Source organism: Cimex lectularius, unplaced genomic scaffold (assembly GCF_000648675.2).
Source record: "Cimex lectularius strain Harlan isolate CLEC.00 unplaced genomic scaffold, Clec_2.1 scaffold24, whole genome shotgun sequence".
In the NCBI taxonomy this organism is placed as follows: domain Eukaryota; kingdom Metazoa; phylum Arthropoda; class Insecta; order Hemiptera; family Cimicidae; genus Cimex; species Cimex lectularius.
This window is the reverse complement of record NW_019392666.1, coordinates 509111-529837: the sequence shown is the minus strand read 5'-3', so window position 1 is coordinate 529837 and position 20727 is coordinate 509111. Positions and strand designations below refer to the sequence as shown.

The 20727-nt window shown below is 35.9% G+C and overlaps 1 protein-coding gene across 1 annotated transcript in view; it reads right to left on the bottom strand.

The window, feature by feature from the left end:
* LOC106660909 (anosmin-1) overlaps nt 1-16039 on the bottom strand; it is a 38548-nt gene extending 22509 nt beyond the window's left edge. Inside the window, exon 1 of the mRNA XM_014383945.2 lies at nt 15864-16039. Within this exon, the coding sequence (XP_014239431.1) occupies nt 15864-16004 (141 nt within the window). The 5' untranslated portion in view covers nt 16005-16039. The remainder of the gene's footprint in view (nt 1-15863) is intronic.
* Between the last annotated feature and the right edge of the window lie 4688 nt (nt 16040-20727).

The window sequence follows — 20727 nt, the reverse complement described above, 5'->3', positions numbered from 1 at the left end:
GAGGCGGACAGCCTGGCCAAGGAAGGATCAAATACTGCGTTTGTCGGGCCACAACCGGTATTACCCCACTCTTTAAGCACAGCAAAAGAGAGTATAAGTAGCTGGGGCATGAAACAATTCCTTAAGGAATGGAATATGTCCCCCGGATGCAGGCAATCGAAGGAGTTTCTGAAGGAAATCAAACCTAAAGAAACGAAATGGTTACTCTCTAACTCTAGGAGGGGAATAAGGAGGCTGATAGGTATCCTAACGGGCCATTGCCCCTTTAGAAGACACCTCTTCATAATGGGTACTCTACCAGACCCCTTCTGCCGCTTCTGCGAAACAAAAGAAGAAACGGCTCGACACTACCTCGCAGAATGCGATAGGTATGCTAGGGAAAGATTTAATACTTTCGAAGGAGAGGACATAACCAAAACACTCCCCAGGATAAAATGGTCCACAATCCTGGGGTTTGTGAATAGGTCCAAAAGGTTTATGCAGGACTGGTGAGCCGACCAGGTCCCGGACCTTTTAGGGATGGGGTACGGGCCTACTCAGGCTTTTAACCCCTCGGGTCCTGGTCGCCCGCCCTGTGTAATATATATATATATAATCTAAGGGCGAAAAATCAACCAAAAAATTTCTTGAGACCAACCAAAGACGAGTTTAATTTTGGACAGGACGGAAAATAAAAGATAAAGAAGGTAACGACGTTTAGAGACGACAACGTCAAACTATTCAATTCAACCTCACAGAAAACCACCAAAGATTAAAATTACAAAGAAAAAACTCAATCATACACACAAACACTATAACAATTCGTACACAAAATTTAAATTATTCAAAACCCAATTCTTCATAACCTCCGACATACCAAGAGATTTATTTCAAATTTCGCGACGAAAATAAAAACCGAACCTGTCTGAACAGAAAGAAAGCTCATCACTCTCAGCTCGTCGATCCCGCGGTCGTGGGTTCGATTCCCACCGTCGCCCCTGGCCCTTTTTTCACGTAACCCTTCCTCCTGAAAAAAATACGCATCGATTTTAAATATACATCACGTTCCTTGGTAATATGCAAGTAAATAATGAATTTTAAATGGCTTAAATAAAAAGGTTAATTTAAAAAAAAAAAAAAACTGATTATAAAAGAAGCACCAAAACGCGTCTATCCGACCAAACTGCAAGGAATGGAGACCAAAATAATCGAAAATGACCGCCTAAAAAATACGCATCGATTCGCACAACTGCTTATCTTCGCGCGACTCGCCGTCTACGTTAAATAAAAAAAACTCTGACTTATGACGATCAAATGATACCCTTACAAACCGACATATAAAACTGTAAATTTCCAACTGGGCAACATGTCATATCTGGAGGGGTATCAGTTATGTTTACATGTAGAGCCGGATGTGGCATGTTGAACAAGAAATCGTGGGTAGAAGGTAGGTGGGTCCCATGTGTAGCATTAGTTGTACGGAAGATTGCAGTGTTCAGTGCTATCTTAATTTAAATTACAACGGTCGGCAGATGTGTTCTAAACGAGGACAAAATAATAATAAAATAAAGTAAAAAATAACTGGGGTCTATCGGGCTGACACTCGACTACCGAAGTCCCGGTTTTCAGCTTTTGTTTTGTGATCTTTTTCTTTTTTTTTATTATAAACCAATATCTTTCCCAACCTATATAAAACAATATGACGACATTTACCACTATGCCATGCCAGCAGAACTTATTTTACAGTCGGATTTTTTTTCCAATATTTTATTACAATTTTCAATTTCTGATTCAACATGTAGTTTTATGACACATATATATTTACATACATATTTATTTTGAGGGGAGCAAATAATCATTGTTATTCTTCCAGTTCCAATAAATAAACTTCACTACCTACTCCTGAGAAAGGAGGTCGTGGGGCCATTTCCCTTTGAGACGCCTTAAGGGATTGTAAGTATAGGTTCTGTTGGGCAAGACTTAGGCGAGATTATAAGGGTGATGGGAGAAGATATTGTGAAACTTGGCAAATTTTTGGATAAATGGGATTTTAAGGTCGTTGTGGAGGATAGAAAACACGGAGAATTTTTAATTGATTGAGGACTTCGGACTGTTAGAATTTGAGACGTTGGACATTAGAAGGTTTAGAGGTTTCCCACTGTTTTATGCCATACGTCCAAAATTTTTTGTTTTTCACCGGTAGCATGGATTTCGACCTTGTACGATAGACTTTAGCGTCTGTATAGGTCTTGTCGCTTCAGTTGTGTATGCTGATTCCATGTTAGGCCTGAGTCTACGCGGAACCTAAGGAACACAATCGGATTTAGGAATAGGAGTATTGTTGTCAATTGTAAGACATTTCCCTAGGCGTGTAAATGTGTCATCGGCGCACTTGCTTTCGTCTATCTTCATTTTCCATTGTCGCACATCTGCTATACATACGATATGTCTCTGCTGAACCTCTGAAGCAACCGCAGGATCGGGGTTAGAGGTTAGTACTGCTGTGTCATCAGCAAAAGATGCAGTTGCAGGACATTTAGTATTGGCCCGAGTACGCTGACCTGCGGTACTCGGAGTAATCTTGTCGGACCCGAAAAACAAAAGAGGAGGATTTGGCAAAGAAGGAAGGAAAAATATCTTTAATTTGTTCAGGAGACACTTTGCCACACCCGGCCAAACTCTTGTGACACATCAAGAAGCTCACTCTTTGCCCAAATTTGAATGTTTTAAGTCCACGTCGCTAATTATTGTAAAAAATATGTAACCCAATTATTGTCCAATTGTAAAATAAAGAAAAGGAACTATCAATCGTCAATTTGACTAAAAATCTGCTTACAGTTCTATGAATAATGGATTTGTTCACAAAAGTTTGTGATGAATTACATTACCTGATACTCTGACAGTCTACAAAGGACCACTAAGACACTGGAGCAAAGCCAAATGATTTGAAGTCATTAAAAAAATTTAATCACCCATTTAATAAATATTAACCGGTCGGGGTTCCACAAGGCCAGGTCCTCTTCTCTTTTTAGTGTATGTTAAAGATATTTTAGAACCATTAATACAGATGTTATTTCTGTTCATTAATCAGGAAAATCTAGTAAGAATGTAGACAGATGCAATCTAGGACTTCGTGGTGAATGGTTAGCATAAATCGACTATCAAGTAGTAAACTAAAGTTCATGTGTTTTAATAGCCGGAATTTGATTAACACTGACACATTAACTTCTACTGTTTCCAATGCCATGATGAAGTCCTATGTATTAGTTGTTTTAAGGTGGATCAAGTCCACGAAATCAAATATCTAGGCTTGATTATAGACGACCGTTTTAAATGGTACTCTCATATTGACATAATACAAAAACATGGTTTATGATACATTTACTTTCTAGGTATCAAAAGTAACACTTTCCTTCTACTTAAAATATATTACCTCGTCTTAAATCACTAATTCATTGTTCCTCGGTGTGCTACAAAAATGAAAATGCAAAAAAAAAGTCATACAGAAAACATATATTTTTGCAGATGATAAAAATATGGTTATAAAATACTAATGAATGGGGCACTTAACATTATTAAACATGGCGAGAGAAAAATAGTAATAATGTTTTACTAGTGTTCGTGGTCCGCTTGACCATTTAATATCTTTCATTTAATTAAGGTTTTTAGTTGAGATAAAAAAGTCAGTGTCAAGAGCGGGATTCGAACCCACGACCTTCGGCTCACCAAGTCAGTGCAGCAACAGGGTTCGAATCCCGCTCGTGACACTAACTTTTTCATCTAAACTAAGACCTTACATGAAAAGAATAATTAAGTGAAATAACTGTTAATTTTCGTTGGGGCAACACGCTATAGGACATCTCATCTCATATTTAAGTTTTTTTAATGCCGATATATTGTCAATATAATTTCCAGCTCTATTAAAAAAAAAATCTCAAGGTAAATGTATGAAACAGATGAAATGAGTTATTTGAGGATGAGTGGCAGGAAGTGTTCCATTAATTGAAATAATTAATATGGTCAATTAGACCATTAAACATAAATTGATTAACAATTATGCTGAATTGTTTTCTGTGTTTAGGCCCTAAGGGGTTTCTTTTGGCACATAATGAGATGGCATGTGAAATAAACCCCAAAACATTTTCGAAAAAAGACAAATTTTGGCTATATGAGTATTTGGCTAAAAACAGTAACAAAAATTAGTGCCCTACTATTTAAAGAAGGAATTTTGAAAGGGAAACTATTATTATTACTTTCAATTAATTAACGTTTTTAGTTGAGATAAAAAAGTCAGTGTCACGAGCCGGATTCGAACCCACGACCTTCGGCTTAATGCACAGTTGATCTAAAAACTTGAGCTATAGTGACTTCGTGAGCCGAAGGTCGTGGGTTCGAATCCCGCTCTTGACACTGACTTTTTTCTCTCAACTAAAAACCTTAATTAATTGAAAGATATTAAATGGTCAAGAGGACCACGAACACTAGTGAATCATTATTACTATTTTTCTCTCTCCATGTTTAATAATGTTAAGTGCCCCATTCATTAGTATTTTATAACCATTTTTTTATCATTGTATTGCTGGCAGCCCTTAAACAGGATCATCTCAAGGGTGCCCGTAGAACCAACATTGGTTATACAAATGTATGTAGTTTCCTTCTACAAGAAAATTTATACCAACAGTATCTCTTTTTTTCTGTACTATGTACTAGCGTAATAAAGTTGGTGAAAATAAATACAATGGTTGGATAAAATGATAGAAATAGTGAAAATATTCACCAAATGAGGAGATATTTATAAGAACAAGGGTTTTCAGCATAGACGTTCCAATGTCCAAAAGGTCTCGCAGCCGGAGTACAATGCTTCACGATTCACTTTATTCTTTCACATGATCAAAGGTGAGGTACAATCCGTTTTTGTCGGATTGATGGGAAACCTTCGTCTGGAAAGTTCTCAGTATGGGAATAGAAAAACCCGAGACGTCGGGAATTCGCCATGTCAGGTGTTTATGGTCGACCACCGGACGATGCTTATTTGTACACAAACATTTTCCCGCTATCGCATCCGGTCATGTTTAAATAACGGACCTTTATTCTTTCATTTACGAAAAATAAAACCCCGCTTTGAAGTCAATTTGCAATAACTAGCATAATGTATTTTTTTAAATAAATAAATTTAAAAAAACCCGAAGGGAATGAACAAAAGGGTGAAATCTGATGACGTCCATCAATCTTACATTATATAAACTAATATATATATATTTAAGATGTGATGACTTTTTTAATTATAGATGGTTGTTTTGGAAATTCAGTCCATATTTTCTTGTTTATTTTAAACTTCTATATGTATATTTTATCATTATATCAATTACAACATACTTATTTGAATGAAAAATAAATTAAACAAGAACAGAAATTCGTAAGTTTAACAAAAATGATTTAATTATGATGGTTTGAATGTAAACTCACCAAAACCCCGGAAAAGTGATTTTGACCTAGTAATAGATTAAAATTTTACTATCAATTTATATATATATTTTTTTTACAAGGGTGCCGGTGTTTTTGAAAAAAAGCCCATTTGTAAGTATGTCGGGTTCGAATGCAGGGCCGCTGGATTCGAACTCGGGACCTTTACCTTACAGTGATGAGCGCCGTGTCAAAGACTAAACCTTGCGGCCACCGACCCCAGTTCTATCAATTTATTATCTGGTTTTGCTCTTATTAACACATATTACGTCCAATTGCATTGCGAAATGCGAAGGGCCTTAAGTTTCCCAGGCATAGGGTAAATAAGCGACAGGATTTTGTAAACCAGAATCCCATTACACAACAAAAACTGTTTCAAACTGTTCAACACTTGTTAAGCCCGTCTCTTTGTCATGTCCCAAAAGTGTTCTATAGTATTCATGTCAAGAGACCATGCTGGCCAATTCATTGTGGTAATCCCTATCCTCCAAATAATGAGAGACAACTCGTTCGAGCATTAACTCGAAGTTGTCTCCAAAAAATGGAGAGCTCCATTAGTGCGGACAAATATCAACTCTGTATGATAATCGGGCAGGGACGTTGATTTCACCCCATGCCATAACTGGCCGTCTTTGAATGTGACTCACACACGGTACATAAAGCACGTCTTCTCCACACCTCGGTCATCAGATTGCCACAAACCAAACCGGCACTCTTCTATGAAAGGGAACAACCCCGTTGTTCCAGTCCAAGCGAGATGTTGATTAGGAATAGTCGCTTTCCTACTCGATCCCTCTTCGGCAGTAGAGAGCCTGACTCTGGACGTCTAGAGGCTATGCTCACGAAGCCTTCAAATGACTCCTGACTTGTCTACCAAGGAAGTTGTTAAATGACAGTTCTTGCAGTAAGATCGTCTCTAGCCTTCGAGCATCGCTGTCGACCGCCATCTTCTCTTCGGTCTAGACATGCGGTCGCCCTAAACCAATTATTATAATGTGAACCAAATTAACGAGATCAAAAATTCACGAGTTTTTTTAAAATATTTAATTATGATAGTTTGAAAGAAAATTCACCAAACTTACCATTACAACTTACAATTACTACCAGATTGCAATTTAAATAACAACTTATTACCTAATTTTGCACTTCATGACGTGTATTACCTCCTCTGACCTTGCGAAGGGTCTAAAGGTGGCCATTCACGATCGCTCCAAATGGAATCGCGCCGAGCCGTATAGTTCCTGAAATTTGAGGTGGCGTTCACGACCGCTCTGATCGTCATCTAGTGAATTACTTCCTCAAAATGGATGAGGATTGTGCTACGCTGCTATTTGTTTATATATAAAAAGCAAAAAACCGAACAGGAAATGGTGTAAGAATTGGCTCCTGAACAGAACCCCCCCTATACCCACATCGATTTGATCTTTCCTTTAAATCCGCTGATTAGAGGAACTATTTAAGGATAGATGAAACGTCTTATTTATGTGTGGTGATTAGTGACCGTTAATCGATATTTATTTAGAAATCGTGAGATGCGGTCTGGTGTGATGTAGGTTTCAGAAAAACATTTTCTTTATCGTGTCAACGTTTCGATCTTTATTGAGATCATCTTCAGGGCCTGGGATTTACAAACATTGTTTACATATAACAAGTAAATTTTGGATGTGGAAAAGTGAACTTATACAACATATATTTATATATATACTTATACAATATATATTTTGCATTGTATAAGTTCACTTTTCCACATCCAAAATTTACTTGTTATATGTAAACAATGTTTGTAAATCCCAGGCCCTGAAGATGATCTCAATAAAGATCGAAACGTTGGCACGATAAAGAAAATGTTTTTCTGAAACCTACATCACATCAGACCGCATCTCACGATTTCTAAATAAACGTCTTATTTATATTTACTCCAACTTGTTACCCCCTTGATTAGAAAACAAAACGCAGTCATGAGAGAAATCATCACTCCACATGAAAGGTAGGCAGCAACATTACGATTTCTCGTTACAGGGATGAACTACGAAGAACTTGAGTTCTCTACTACGATTTCTGCTCAGCGCTTAGGGGGTTATCAATACCGCACTTGTTGCATTTGTACCCTTTGTTTTGAAAAGGTCGACCGACTGGTCGAGGGCCGAATTTCTTTTATTTCTATCGTGGTAATCATTGTCAACCAATTTCCATAAACATGGTAAACTTTTATACAATTTAATCACCTCAACAATAAAATATCGATTGGATGTCATTGCCAATAAAGAATAAACGTTTTTGACGTTTTGAGAATGTACGACGGAGATGTTTGCCCAGTGACAGAAAGACGGAGACTGCGCAAAAAGAAAAGAATAAAAAACGTGGGTTTATGGAGGCAGCGCTCCAATATTCCACCGTTCACGTATATTTGGAGTGGCGCGATGGAGTTCGGACCGGTCGAATATTCGGCGCAGCCCGGCACGCCAGTTCAGTTTTGCCATTGAAATGGTTTTTGGAACGGCGTCGCTCCGTTTGGACTGATAGGAGCGATCGTGAATGGCCACCTTAAGTCTCTTTAGGCTACGAGTTAAATAAAGATTTCGTTTGGTAACCCAGAACCCCATTATTCAACAAGAAAGATTTGAACCTGTTCGATGTTCTTGTACATGTTCTTGGTTGTACATGTTCAGCGTTTGCAGACGACTATCTTTTAATTGTTTATGCCGCCGACTATATAAGCTTACAGACAACTGCAAATGAGGCATTAAGATTGATTGACGAGTGGTCTATTGAAGACAAACTAACATTAACACACTAACACGAAAAAATGCCAAGTACTGTATACAAGTCGTAAAATAGAGCGTTTAACTCCTCACATCTACATGGGGGCTTACAAACTTGAGATCGTAGTGAAAATTAAATATCTTGGAGTTGTTTTCAATAATAAATTTAAATGGAATAATAACGTTAAATATACATCAGAAAGAGCACTGAAAGTGGTCGGCTTTCTCTCTACCAAAGTACAAGTTCAATTGGGAATCAGTCAGGTCTCCCTTAGAACATTGTACAAGAGTGCTCTACTACCGATTCTGACATATGCACCTGCGGTTTGGAAAGATTGGTTTTAATACAATTGCAATCTTACACAGCTGGAAAGAGTGGAAAGAGTTCCAAGCAATTGGAACAAAAAATGGGAAACCTCCGGAAATTCTATCAAGAAGCAAAAGATGCATATGGCAACTACATATTTTATTCTGCAGACACCCCAAATTATTTTTTAAGGCTGTTGAAGGAAAACTCAATCAAGGAATGAAATGAAGCATGGCAACTACAAAAGGAGCCCAAAAAACTTCCATTGGTTGAACATAGAACGAACTCTACCTGACAATTTCAAACTAATGCAAGTCAAATTAGGACAGGAGGGTGCTGGGCTTATCTCCATCGGTTCAGACTATCAGAATTGCGGTCATTCCATGCGAGGGAGTATCTATAGAAGACCACAGCCACCTTATATTCGACTGCAGCTTACTAGAACGACCACGAGCCCTGTTCATACGTAAGGTCGTCCGCAAGAGAAAAACTTGCCCGATTCCACGTAGGGCACTTCTTGAGGAAGGAGTATTTGAAATATTTCTCAGTTTCATAAACTGTAAATATTAAACTTTTAGTTTAGTTAAAAATTATACTGATTATATTTCTATCGTACCTTAAGTAGAGATTTTTCGCAGTAAACGAAATTACGGAGACTTCTGAGATGGAAGAAGTGCTTGCTGGTGTGCCTCAGGGGTCAATATTCGCTTCGCTGTTGTACGCAATTTTTTCGTACGCAGATGACACCGCCATATTAACAAGTCATCCCTCTTCTATACAAGCTTTACTTATGATACAAAACAACATATCACCAAATGAAAAATGGAGCAATCTTTGGATAATAATCATTAACCCCTCAAAGTCACATCATCACCTCCGTCGTGAGGCTTGTCTTTGCTTACATTTATGCAATGGACCTGTTCCTCATTCCGACAATGTTAACTATTTAAGACTAACATTTCATATAAGACTGACTTGGAATCCACTCAAACGATTAAAAAAACAGACACTCAACAAACAATTTAAAATATTCTATTATCTACCCAAACGACAATCAAGATTACCATTAAAATCAAAACTTTCAACATACACTCAAACCTATTTGGATGTACAGGTGCCAAGCTTAAGATAGGTCTCATAACTGTTTTAATGATTAAAGGCAGGAGAACGTGCTAACCGATTCATTGTGATATTCCTACATCCTGTAAGTAATGGTGACAATTTGAGCTACATGCGGTCGAGCATTAAAACGAAGTTGTCTCCAAAAACGGAGCTTCCAGAAGAACTTCCTCAATGTACCTTAGTGCAGACAAATGTCCAATCTGTATGATAATCAGTTCGGTACGGTCACGGCCGTGGATTCAACTATGCCATAACTGGCTGTTTTATGTGACGCATGGCACATGAAGCAAAGGGTTCTCTACACACGCTCTCGACTATCTGATAGCCACAAACCAAAGAGGCAGTCATTTTTGAAAAGAACAGCCCTCCCCCCCATTGTTCCAAGCGAGATGATGATTAGCCAAAAATCGCCTTTCTACACGATGACCCAGCAGTGGAGAACCTGATACTAAGCCTTCCGATGACTGTTTTAAAGCCCATCCAAACTTCAACAACCATTCGGTACTTACCAAGGAATCCATCAAATGACGATTCCGTAGAGCAAGAAGAGCAATAAAACGATCGTATCCAGTCCTACTACCTTCTCTTTGATCGAGACTTCCGGTGGTCCTAAGCCGCCGTAGACCATCATGTTGGTAGAGCGCGGCACCCCCAAAACTTGGGCTACGTCTGTCGTTAGCTAAAGCTCTCGACTTAAAACCATGCTTTTACCAAAAATCAATAAATAATTTATAACTCAAATTAATTGTTGCATCAAATAAATGAATTTTTAAAAAATTAACTCACTCGACAACTTGGCTCTGGAAATGATGAAATTGAATTAATTTTCTTTATTTTTAATATAATTTACGCTAAAGAGTGTAAAACAATTAGTAACACGATAGAAGTAAACAACAATTTATTAATGTTGTGTTTATATTTTAAGTCTACTATTATTATTTTTCATTAATTAAGGTTTTTAGTTGAGATAAAAAAGTCAATGGCACGAGCGGGATTCGAACCCACGATCTCCGGCTTGTACGCCGCTGCTCTAACCACTTGAGTTGAAGTTGAAGTCACGATAGCTCAAGCGGCTAGAGCAGCGGCGTATCAAGCCGAAGATCGTGGGTTCGAATCCCGCTCGTGCCATTGACTTTTTTTATCTCAACTAAAAACCTTAATTAATTGTAATATATTAATTGGTCAAGCGGACCACGAAATTAGTGAATTATTATTTTTATTTTTTATTTGAGTGTATGCTTCGGGTACAAAACTGGAAGTTCTGACTGAATTCCCAAAGCAACCACCAATAAACGATTATTATTTTAATTGATTCATAAATTATTTTATGATCAATATTAAACGGGTAATGTTACACAATAGCGATGTGTTCGTACATGCTTTTACCATACATTTACAATATTTTGGTTGGTCAGTTCAGTTTTCTTTAATTCTTAAACAGCCTATAAATGATTATTATTATTATTATTATTAAACCGGACGCGACAAATAAGTTATTATTTTATTATTAATATGTAATATTTCAATTTACCTCTTTTCAAATCAATTAAGAAGACACGGCTGTAGGTTTATTATTTAAACCAGTTCAATTTTTCGGTGATCAAGTTTACTTATCAAAACTACTTTTGCTGTGTTGTTTAATTAATAGTAATGATTGATGGCTGGTTTTATCAATTTTTGTTTGAAGTATTCGATAATGTGGAATGTAATCAAATAGTTTTTTTCTTATTTTTGTTTGCCTTTCCAAAAAAACTATTTATCACTTCATGGTAGACACAAATGCCATTAAAACTCATGCAAAGGAAAGAAGGAAACGATTTACTCATCGACAAGTTATTTTTCGCAATGTTCCAATATTTACTTACGATTTATTTAAATAGAAAAAAAACATACGAGCATTATTTGTCCAAGCTGAGTTTTAATCGCCCGGAGTGAAATAAAAGTCAAGCATAGGCTAAGCATAATAAACTGTTTATGGAAGCAGATCCACGCTTTGATAAGATATTCAAAGAAGTTACATCCTGCATCTGTAACAAATACTAAACTTAAGCTTACTTAAACTTCTCTAGAGTATTTTCAAAAATGTTAATCGATTAAAATCTCATTTCCCATCCGATACGAAAATTTTATAGGGAATAACACGGTGAAAAAGACGTCGGATGATAGGTACTTAAAACCGAACGAGCAATATACACGATCGAGCAATCAAATCGGTTGTAAAACCAGCTTCTTTATTACTAATAATATAAACCTTAATTAATTCTCGATAATGGATTAGTACTGTGCTCTCGTTTATTTTCGACAATGTTCATATTTTTCCAAACGGCTAATGAAGCCTGGAGTAAATTTTTTTAAATATTTTTCTTCTTTTGGCAAAATAAAAAATGGACGATTCTAAGGTGGAAAATTCATTAATGAAGGTGGAATTGCCCGGAAATGGTTTGGAAAGAAACACGAATAAGGGAAAATCCCTGGCTTTGAAATCGGCTCGTATTATCCGCCGTGAATATGAATAACGAAGCGCACCATTTCAAGAATCGAGTAGGAGAGAATCATCATTCTCCGGCCTCGCATAGTCTGAGATACCGCATCAAAACCGCAGAATCCATTTCAAAGCCGACGGTCACGGTTCGTAGCGATGGAGCGCCTTCTTAGAAACGAACAACGTCCTCCGTATTTGATTAAAGTTTGACCATTGCCTCATCCAGAAAACTTAAAACACCGGTTTTACACTTAAGGAGGACATGCTCAAGACAACTTTGTTTTTAATTGTTTTCATCTTAAAAATCTACTTCTTAAAAAGGCGCACCGAAATTATTGCTATGCTGAAGAGCAAACCGTTTCGCAATACATAAAATTTATAAAAAGAACCGTTCTTAACAAACAAAATAACCTAAAAGATTAATGAAACAAGATTGTGGTTTATAAAACATACAATATCGTTCTAAATTGTACGTTAATTGTAAATAATCATACGAATAATATCACAGTATGTCAAGCAGTAAGGTCATCATCAATACTGTTACAGTCCTTGGCAATATTGGGATGAGTCGGTTTTCAAAAAAATCTGAAACCATCTATTAAAAAATTGTAAAATATCTATAAATATAAAAAAATAATATATAAATCTATTGTATAATATTCAATTTGTAGACATATTTAAGAATATTAGATGTTCTTCCTGTGGTCTGTGGGGGTGATAAACCTATTTTTTTTCGCCAGACAGCATCTATGGCCATTACCGGCACTTCGCATATTAACAATTTTCGCATTTTCGAGTAGGGTATTTTGGTACCCCATTTTGTTCGTTACGCGTCCCCCCCCCCTTTACAAACTGTTAATTTCCATCAATTAAAAGAACAGCTTTCACACATATTGATAGGTTACCGAGGTACTCGATATTCCGTCTGTAACCTGTCCTCACTCATAACACCATGCTGTACTAATCCTAAACTAATATTTGGCGGACCGTCATGGTACTGCGCATTCCGACGACGCCCCGACCTCATTTATACACACTTACACTGTTTAAAAGTGTAAATATACACATCCTTGCTAATAAATACATTCACTCCAATAAATTCGCTCATCCAGTACGCACATTCACTAAGAACAGTTAAAAACAACAGATAAAACTTCCATCATTCTACTCCCCACCAAAAATCCGAGCCGTGGTCCTGAATATTTCGTCGAGCGGCCCATTACTCACAGCATTCACTGCAACATCCTCGCCAATAAATACATACATACGAAATTCAAAGTTCTACTAAGGGGTGGATCAAATTAATTGATATGCGTTCACTGCTCTCAGATATCTAAATAATTTCTTTATGTGGTCACTATTATGTTTTTAGAGTTGCTCGTTGGTCGGAGGGTAGGTGGCACCTTGCTCGGTATACTCTTAACCTATTGCATTATTCTAATAGATGTCTTACCGTTATCAGGTCTCCGCATAGAGGGCAACTTTTGCATCTTCTTCCTACCAGGAGATGGCCGTGCGTGAGCCGGGTGTGGCCTATCCTTAACCTTGTTAATATTGTTTTGTCTCGTTTCTTTAAGTTCTCCACGGGCCATGGCCTCACCATTTCTTTATGAACTTTTAATTTTTCGTTCATCTCGTTCCAGCGGGCCTGCCCCATTCATTGTAGATTAAATTTCTCACTTTTCTTTTCGGATTTTCCGGGCTGATCAGGATAAATCTATTGTTTGATATTTATTTATCACCTTGGTTTGCCTATCCTCACTGATTTTTTCTGACGCGTTTCAACAGGATAGCGAAATGGCGACACGCATCTGAATTTAAAAAAAAAAATCAGCAAGCATAGGATCCAGGATCATCGGGATCAAAAGGATCTTAAATCCGTATACAAATTAATTAAGTATTTAATAGGCTATTCCAAATTTCTTTGAATAACAGCCCTTGGCAATATTGGGACTGAGTTGGTTTTCAAAGAAATCTGAAACCATCTATTAAAAAATCGTAAAATATCTATAAATATAAAAAATTTAATACATAATGTATTTATAATTATATATAAAATATATAAATCTATTGTAAATTTGACAATTTTTAAATATATTTAAGAATATGAGATGCCCTTCCTGAGGTCTGAAGAGTGATAAATTTATTACTTGATATTTATCACCTTGGTCTGCCTAACCTCACTGATTTTTGTTTATTCAGACGCGTTTCGGCAGGACAGCGAAATGGTGATACGCGGCTGAGTTAAAAAAAAAAAAAAACAGCAAGGATAGGATCCAGGATTATCAGGATCAAAAGGACTATCTGAAATCCGTATACGAATTGATTAAGCATTTAATAGGTGATTTCAAATTTCTTTGAGGAACGTTGGCAATATTGGGACTGAGTCGTTCATCAAAGTAATTTAAAATCGCCTATTAACAACTTAATTATTTTAATTTGTCTACGTATTTAAGATAGATTTTCCCTGATCATGGCTTTAAAATAGGTCGAAGATTTGGCAGTAACGATTGGATGTGTTTTTTCATCAAGACCATATCGTGATCCAGATTATTCTTTGTAAAAACGAACAAAAAGATGCTCATGATGTTAGCATTTTTTTCATTATAGATAGATAAGGCTAATATTTATTACATATAATTTGTGAAAACATATAAAATAATTTTATGCGTTACACTTTGTTTGAAAAAATAGAGAGGAACAAAGTCAGGACAGGAAGCAAGAATGGACGTCCATCTCGTCCAGACGTTGCCTCGGACCGATCAAGGACTTCAAAAGTGAAATTGTAGAAAGATAGGACGAAACGAGATTCGAGAGTTTTATCGTTTTATTATTAACACTCCCACGGTCGAATTTCAGCTCGGAACAATAAATATTAAATACGGAAAAAACTGTTTTTAAATGAAATTTGTTTCGATTCAATCCAGCCAAGGTAGATGGTTAAATGTTTTTAAATTTAAAGCGTCAGGTAAACAATAGGTTGCGAGGGTATTATTAAGAAACTTAGAAAAAATCGTAATAGTACCTAAAAAAGGAGAGTATTTCAGTTGGTTAGAAAATCTTTTCATTTTTTAGCAATTGCTCAATTCTGACTCTAGGATTGTTTTGCTAAAGTGAGTTTTGATTTCACGATTGAGGTGATCTCTGGATTTGTCTGGAAATCTGACGATTTATCAATTCTTGAACCCCGCACAATTGTCTGCAAATCTCAGAGTGCAAGAGAAAAAAAATGACAGAGAATTGACATGAAATAAGTCGCAACAATAAAAATAGACTCATCAATGACAAAACTGCAAAGAAATTAATTTTTAACTGTATTATGTCAAACTTGAGAGTGTCAAATATGTGTGTATATTGATTTTGTTTATTTATGCGCGTGCTTATTTTTCTGGTCTCATCATGTATGACTTTTTTTATATAAAATTTTAAATTGGTTGTTATATGTTTGACCCAAACGTGGTCTACGTAATTTAAAGTTGCCAGATTATTTGTTACAAGTTAACATTAAATTAAATCACTCTTTTTCAATATATGTAGTATGATTGAGTTGGATGAAATTAAATACTAAAATTCGTCAAATCTGTTCCATTGCTTAGGCTTAAACTGTTGAATTGGTATGATTTTAACTTTATGTTGGAATTCAGATGGGTTTTATGAACATACTCCCCATGGAATAATTCGCGTTAGCTGTCATTTGTTTGGTTTTTTTGTAAATTTTGTCGGAATATCGAGACCCGCCATGACTTACTTCGCTAGCGTTTGACTTCTTGCAGTTCATCTTGCACCAGTATTCCCTCAGCTCTCTGTGATGATTGGACCCGTGGGAATGGAAGGCGAGAGACGCCAGGACTGCGAAGAGGGCGAACACCTCAGCCCAGGACGGCTGCATCTTTCTTCTTGACTGAAGAGTAAAACGGCCGTCGCTCGGGACTCGCTCCCCTCCGCGGCGACCCCACCCTCGGCCAGAGGAGCCTCGCTTCTTTCTCTCATCCTCCGTCTCGGCAAAACCACCCCTCCAGGGCAAGAAGGTCGAGGATGGGGTCTTAGTCCCTAGGGCAACATAGGGATGAACCAAAAAACATCCGCCCCGTTGTTATATTAACTTCACTGCAGCAAAAATTCACTGAACGATTTCTGACCGTTATGTTACTATCATCTATTGTTCATTCACATCAATCCAGCATCCTACAACTAAAAAAAAATGGATTTACGCAAATGTTATTCGGCATAATTTATTAACCGGTAATCTTTTTCTGTTGAACGAATTTCTGTTCTAGCGTGAAGTATGTGTGCCACACAAGAAAGTCAGGAATACGAATCAGATATTTCTAATCGAAAACTTAAACTATTACTTTTAATAATAAATTAAATTTTTGGTGAAATAAACCAAAGAATCAACCAACTGCCCTCAGACTTTAAAAAAAATGGTCACTCAAATTTTGTTTCTCAGACTTCACATTTTATTTATACAAACTGCAGTTCTCATTAATCATATTTTCCTACGACCAGAACTTTTCAAAGCCGAATTGGTATGAATTCATCAGGTTTATTCATAGTTCCAATAGGTATGCTAAGATTATTGAATTTATTTCCTCGTAGAAATCATGAAGGTGGGATGTAGATGCACTTTTTGTAAATGATGGCTCTCTACTCATAGATTTGTAGGTTACGGACCGGGTTTCAAGCATTAAACGCTCATCATCAGTTTGAAGGATGTGAATTGTCCAATGAGAAGCGGGATTTAATGCCGCTCAATTTTGAACGTGCTAAAAACGCGGATTACACACAATTAAATATTATCTTAATACATACTCTAAGGGAATAAATTTAAATTAGTTGTTAATTTGTATTTCAAATATTATTTAGGTACATGTTTAAAATAGGAGGTAAATCAAAATCTATTATATTATTTATTTTATTTATCTGCGTGTTAAATTTTACATTTATTTCAAATTTTTCAAACCAATCTAGTTCTCTCTCTTTGTTGAAACTGTCTATCACTGTTGTATTTAAATTTAAATTGTGTTTTTTTCATTTAGTTTGTCCTTTTTTATGTTTATTTTATTTTTTTACGAGAGCATTTCAACTACGAGGTTATATGTTCCCTCGGGGCGCCGGGGCTTGTTAAAAAAACATTTGTGAGTATTAGTGACCGTTAATCGATATTTATTTAGAAATCGAGAGATGCGCTCTAGTGTGATGTAGGTTTCAGAAAAACATTTTCTTTATCGTGCCAACGTTTCGATCTTTATTGAGATCATCTTCAGGGCTCAAAGTGTTTGTCTTCTGTGTAAGTGTGCCATTCTTGCGTGATGTGTCGAGAGTGCCCACTGGACACGACACGCAAGAATGGCACACTTTCACAGAAGACAAACACTTTGAGCCCTGAAGATGATCTCAATAAAGATCGAAACGTTGGCACGATAAAGAAAATGTTTTTCTGAAACCTACATCACACCAGACCGCATCTCACGATTTCTAAATAAATTTGTGAGAATATTACATACATTATTTAGGTGAGATAAAAAAGTCAATTGCACGAGCGGGATTCGAACCCACGATCTTCGGCTTGATACGCCGCTGCTTTACCACTTGAGCTATTGTGACCTCGATCCACTCGGACACCAACTTCCCATCTCAACCGCACCTTTTGAATTTTCCCTCCTTTTTGCCATTTTTCAAATTCGTGTAATCGGGTTGGATTCTCGACGACAAATGAAATGGCCACGGAGACCTTTAGTGAAGTGTACTTCATTTTTAATCATTAAATTCACAAGTTTCGTGGTCCGCTTAACCAATTAATATATTACAATTAATTAAGGTTTTTAGTTGAGATAAAAAAAGTCATCCCGCTCGTGCCATTGACTTTTTTATCTCAACTAAAAACCTTCATTAAATGTAATATATTAATTTGTCAAGCGGACCACGAAATTAGTGAATTTGTGAGTATGTTGGGTTCGACTTCAGGGCGGCTGGATTCGAACCCGGGACCTTTCCCTTACAGTGATGAGCGCCGTGTCAACGCCTGAACCATTGCGGCCACTGATGTCCCAGATGGTCCTTAAATTCAGAAAATTTATTCGATTCAGGCAACTGTCTTATTAACTCTCGTATTAATTTCTCTTCCTCTTTCTCCTATATATTTAATATAACCCTCATTAAAACTAAAATGTTTTTGACCAGTCTTAGGCCTTGAGAGGATGTTTCTACATATACCTCTAAAAGCTACTCTAAAACCTTCTTGTTTAAGAATTTTACCTACTTTTTCTGATAGTTCACCAAATTCTTTAGAATTGAATTGTTAAAGAACATAATTATACATAACAACTATGTTTTAGTGTCATTAGATGTTCCTAATTTATTTACAAATATTGCTGCGTACTAAACAAATAAAACAAAAATTTATGTAGAATTCTATTACCGAATTTGTAAAAAATTATATAATATAACTCTTAGATTTATGCCTACTATCTAATTATTGTAAATTTAATAATACATTTTATGAAACGAAAGGGTGAACAATGAGGTCTCCATTATTCCCTCTTTGTGCCAGAATATTCTTGAATAACTTTGAAAAAAGTTTATTCAAATCAAATAACAAATTAATTAAATTTATCCTTTTTTGGAAGCGCTATGCAGACATATTTCATGTATATTTTCGGGAATAATCGAGGATATAAAAGAATTCCTACAATCAATTAATTATTTACACCCTACTATAAATTTTACATTGGAAATAAATATGGTTGTTTAAACTTTTTAGACCTGAAACTGTCCATAATCAATAACCTAATTGAAAGAGAAGTATATAGAAAACGTACAACTACAGGCAAAACGATCAGATTCTTCTCACCCGTGGACATAAAAAGCTGCTGTGTGAATTTATAGACAGACCGTATGTTGAAACTCCCACAACCTTAGTTGAAAACACCACAACATTTAAAATTGAATTATGAAAAAAGAATTACAAACCATTAAAACCTTAGCTAGAAACAATGAATATCAAGAAATATTTATCGATATGTTGCTAATAAAAATAATTAACTTTTAAACAAGCAGAAATCGGACTCAGTTACCCCACCAAAAATGAATCATTAGGTTTTCGTTGCTTGTCATACATTGGTAAACTATCAGAAAAAGAAGGTGAAATTTTTAAACAAAAAATTTTTGTTGTAGCTTTTATACGTGCATGTTCACTTAAAAACATCTACTCAAAAACTGAAGACAGGTAGTCTTGTCAAAAAGCGAGATTTACCAATTTACTTAATTGTAATGATTACGATATTAAATATATAGGGCAATGCGACAGAAAATTAAAACGAGAATTAAAGAACACTTGCATAATTTTACAAATTTGCTGAATTTAATAACCGTCTAAATGAAACAAAAGAGAGAGCTAGGTTGTTTTGAGAAATTTAAATAAAAAAATGTAAAATTACATTGAGATAAATGCATAAATAATATTATAGATTTTGATTTACACTTTATTTTAACCATTTACATAAGTAATATTGGACAAATTAAATACTAATTTAAAATTATTTTTCTTAGAGTAAGTATTAAGATACTTTAGTTGTGTTTAGTTGTAATCCGGGTTTTTCTCAGGTTCAAAATTGGGCGGTATTAAAACCATCTTCTCACTGGACAATTCATTTAGTGACGTTTTACTCCCTCAACTGATGATGAGCTTTTAATGCTTGAAATCCGATCGTTGCAAACTACAAATCTGAGAATAGAACCATCATTTACAAAAAGTGAAAAACAAGTGATTTTCTTTATTGTAATTTCTAAAATCCTGTTTTAAAATCGTGATAAATTCTTGAATCATTGTCTATAATAATAACGCTGTCAGCCTTCAGAAAGTGCCTCAATACGATAAAAAATCCAGAACATAGGGTTCTTCCATGCTAACATATTATAAAATGAATACAAAGTAATGTAAGAATCGGCTCAGCGCAGGCTCTTCCCGATGATTTGATGATAAATAATTCAAAATGTAATTTGACCAGGAAATCAAAGGACAAAGTTTTGAAGGTGAAAGGCGGGGATTTATTGATCTTTGTAATGGTTTTCATTTATTCTGAATGGGAGGTTTTTTGATGAACTTTAAAGTGAATTTACTTTTTTAGGACGGTCGGTAAACGATCTCTGCGGTGGGTCTCTGTAGACTATATTTCCGATATATATGAGTTCAAAGTATCAGACCAATCTCGGATCATCTCCTCTTTTTCTTATCTTTGTCCTCAGCCCGGTTGGATATTTTTATCCCACTAACACCTCAGCTTCCCTAGCTTAATAAAATGCCCGAAATATACAGGTCTAAATTAGTGATTAAGACCAACGAAGTTTTGTGCTTTCCATCGTCTAACGAGGAATATTTGGAGGTCTTACTTCGGTTAATAAAATCATCGCGTCAAAAGAACTTGAGTACACCATCGTTTGTGAAATCTACTCGTAAAAACATTTGGTTTCACTCTCACTGCCTCAGGGCCAGAAAGAGAGCATTTGCCGTATTAAAATTGTTCAAAAGAACGAACGTTTGCAAGGCTATCTAGAAGTTAATTTTTCATATAAAAGTCTATGTTTCATAAAAAAGACGGAGTTCCTTGCTT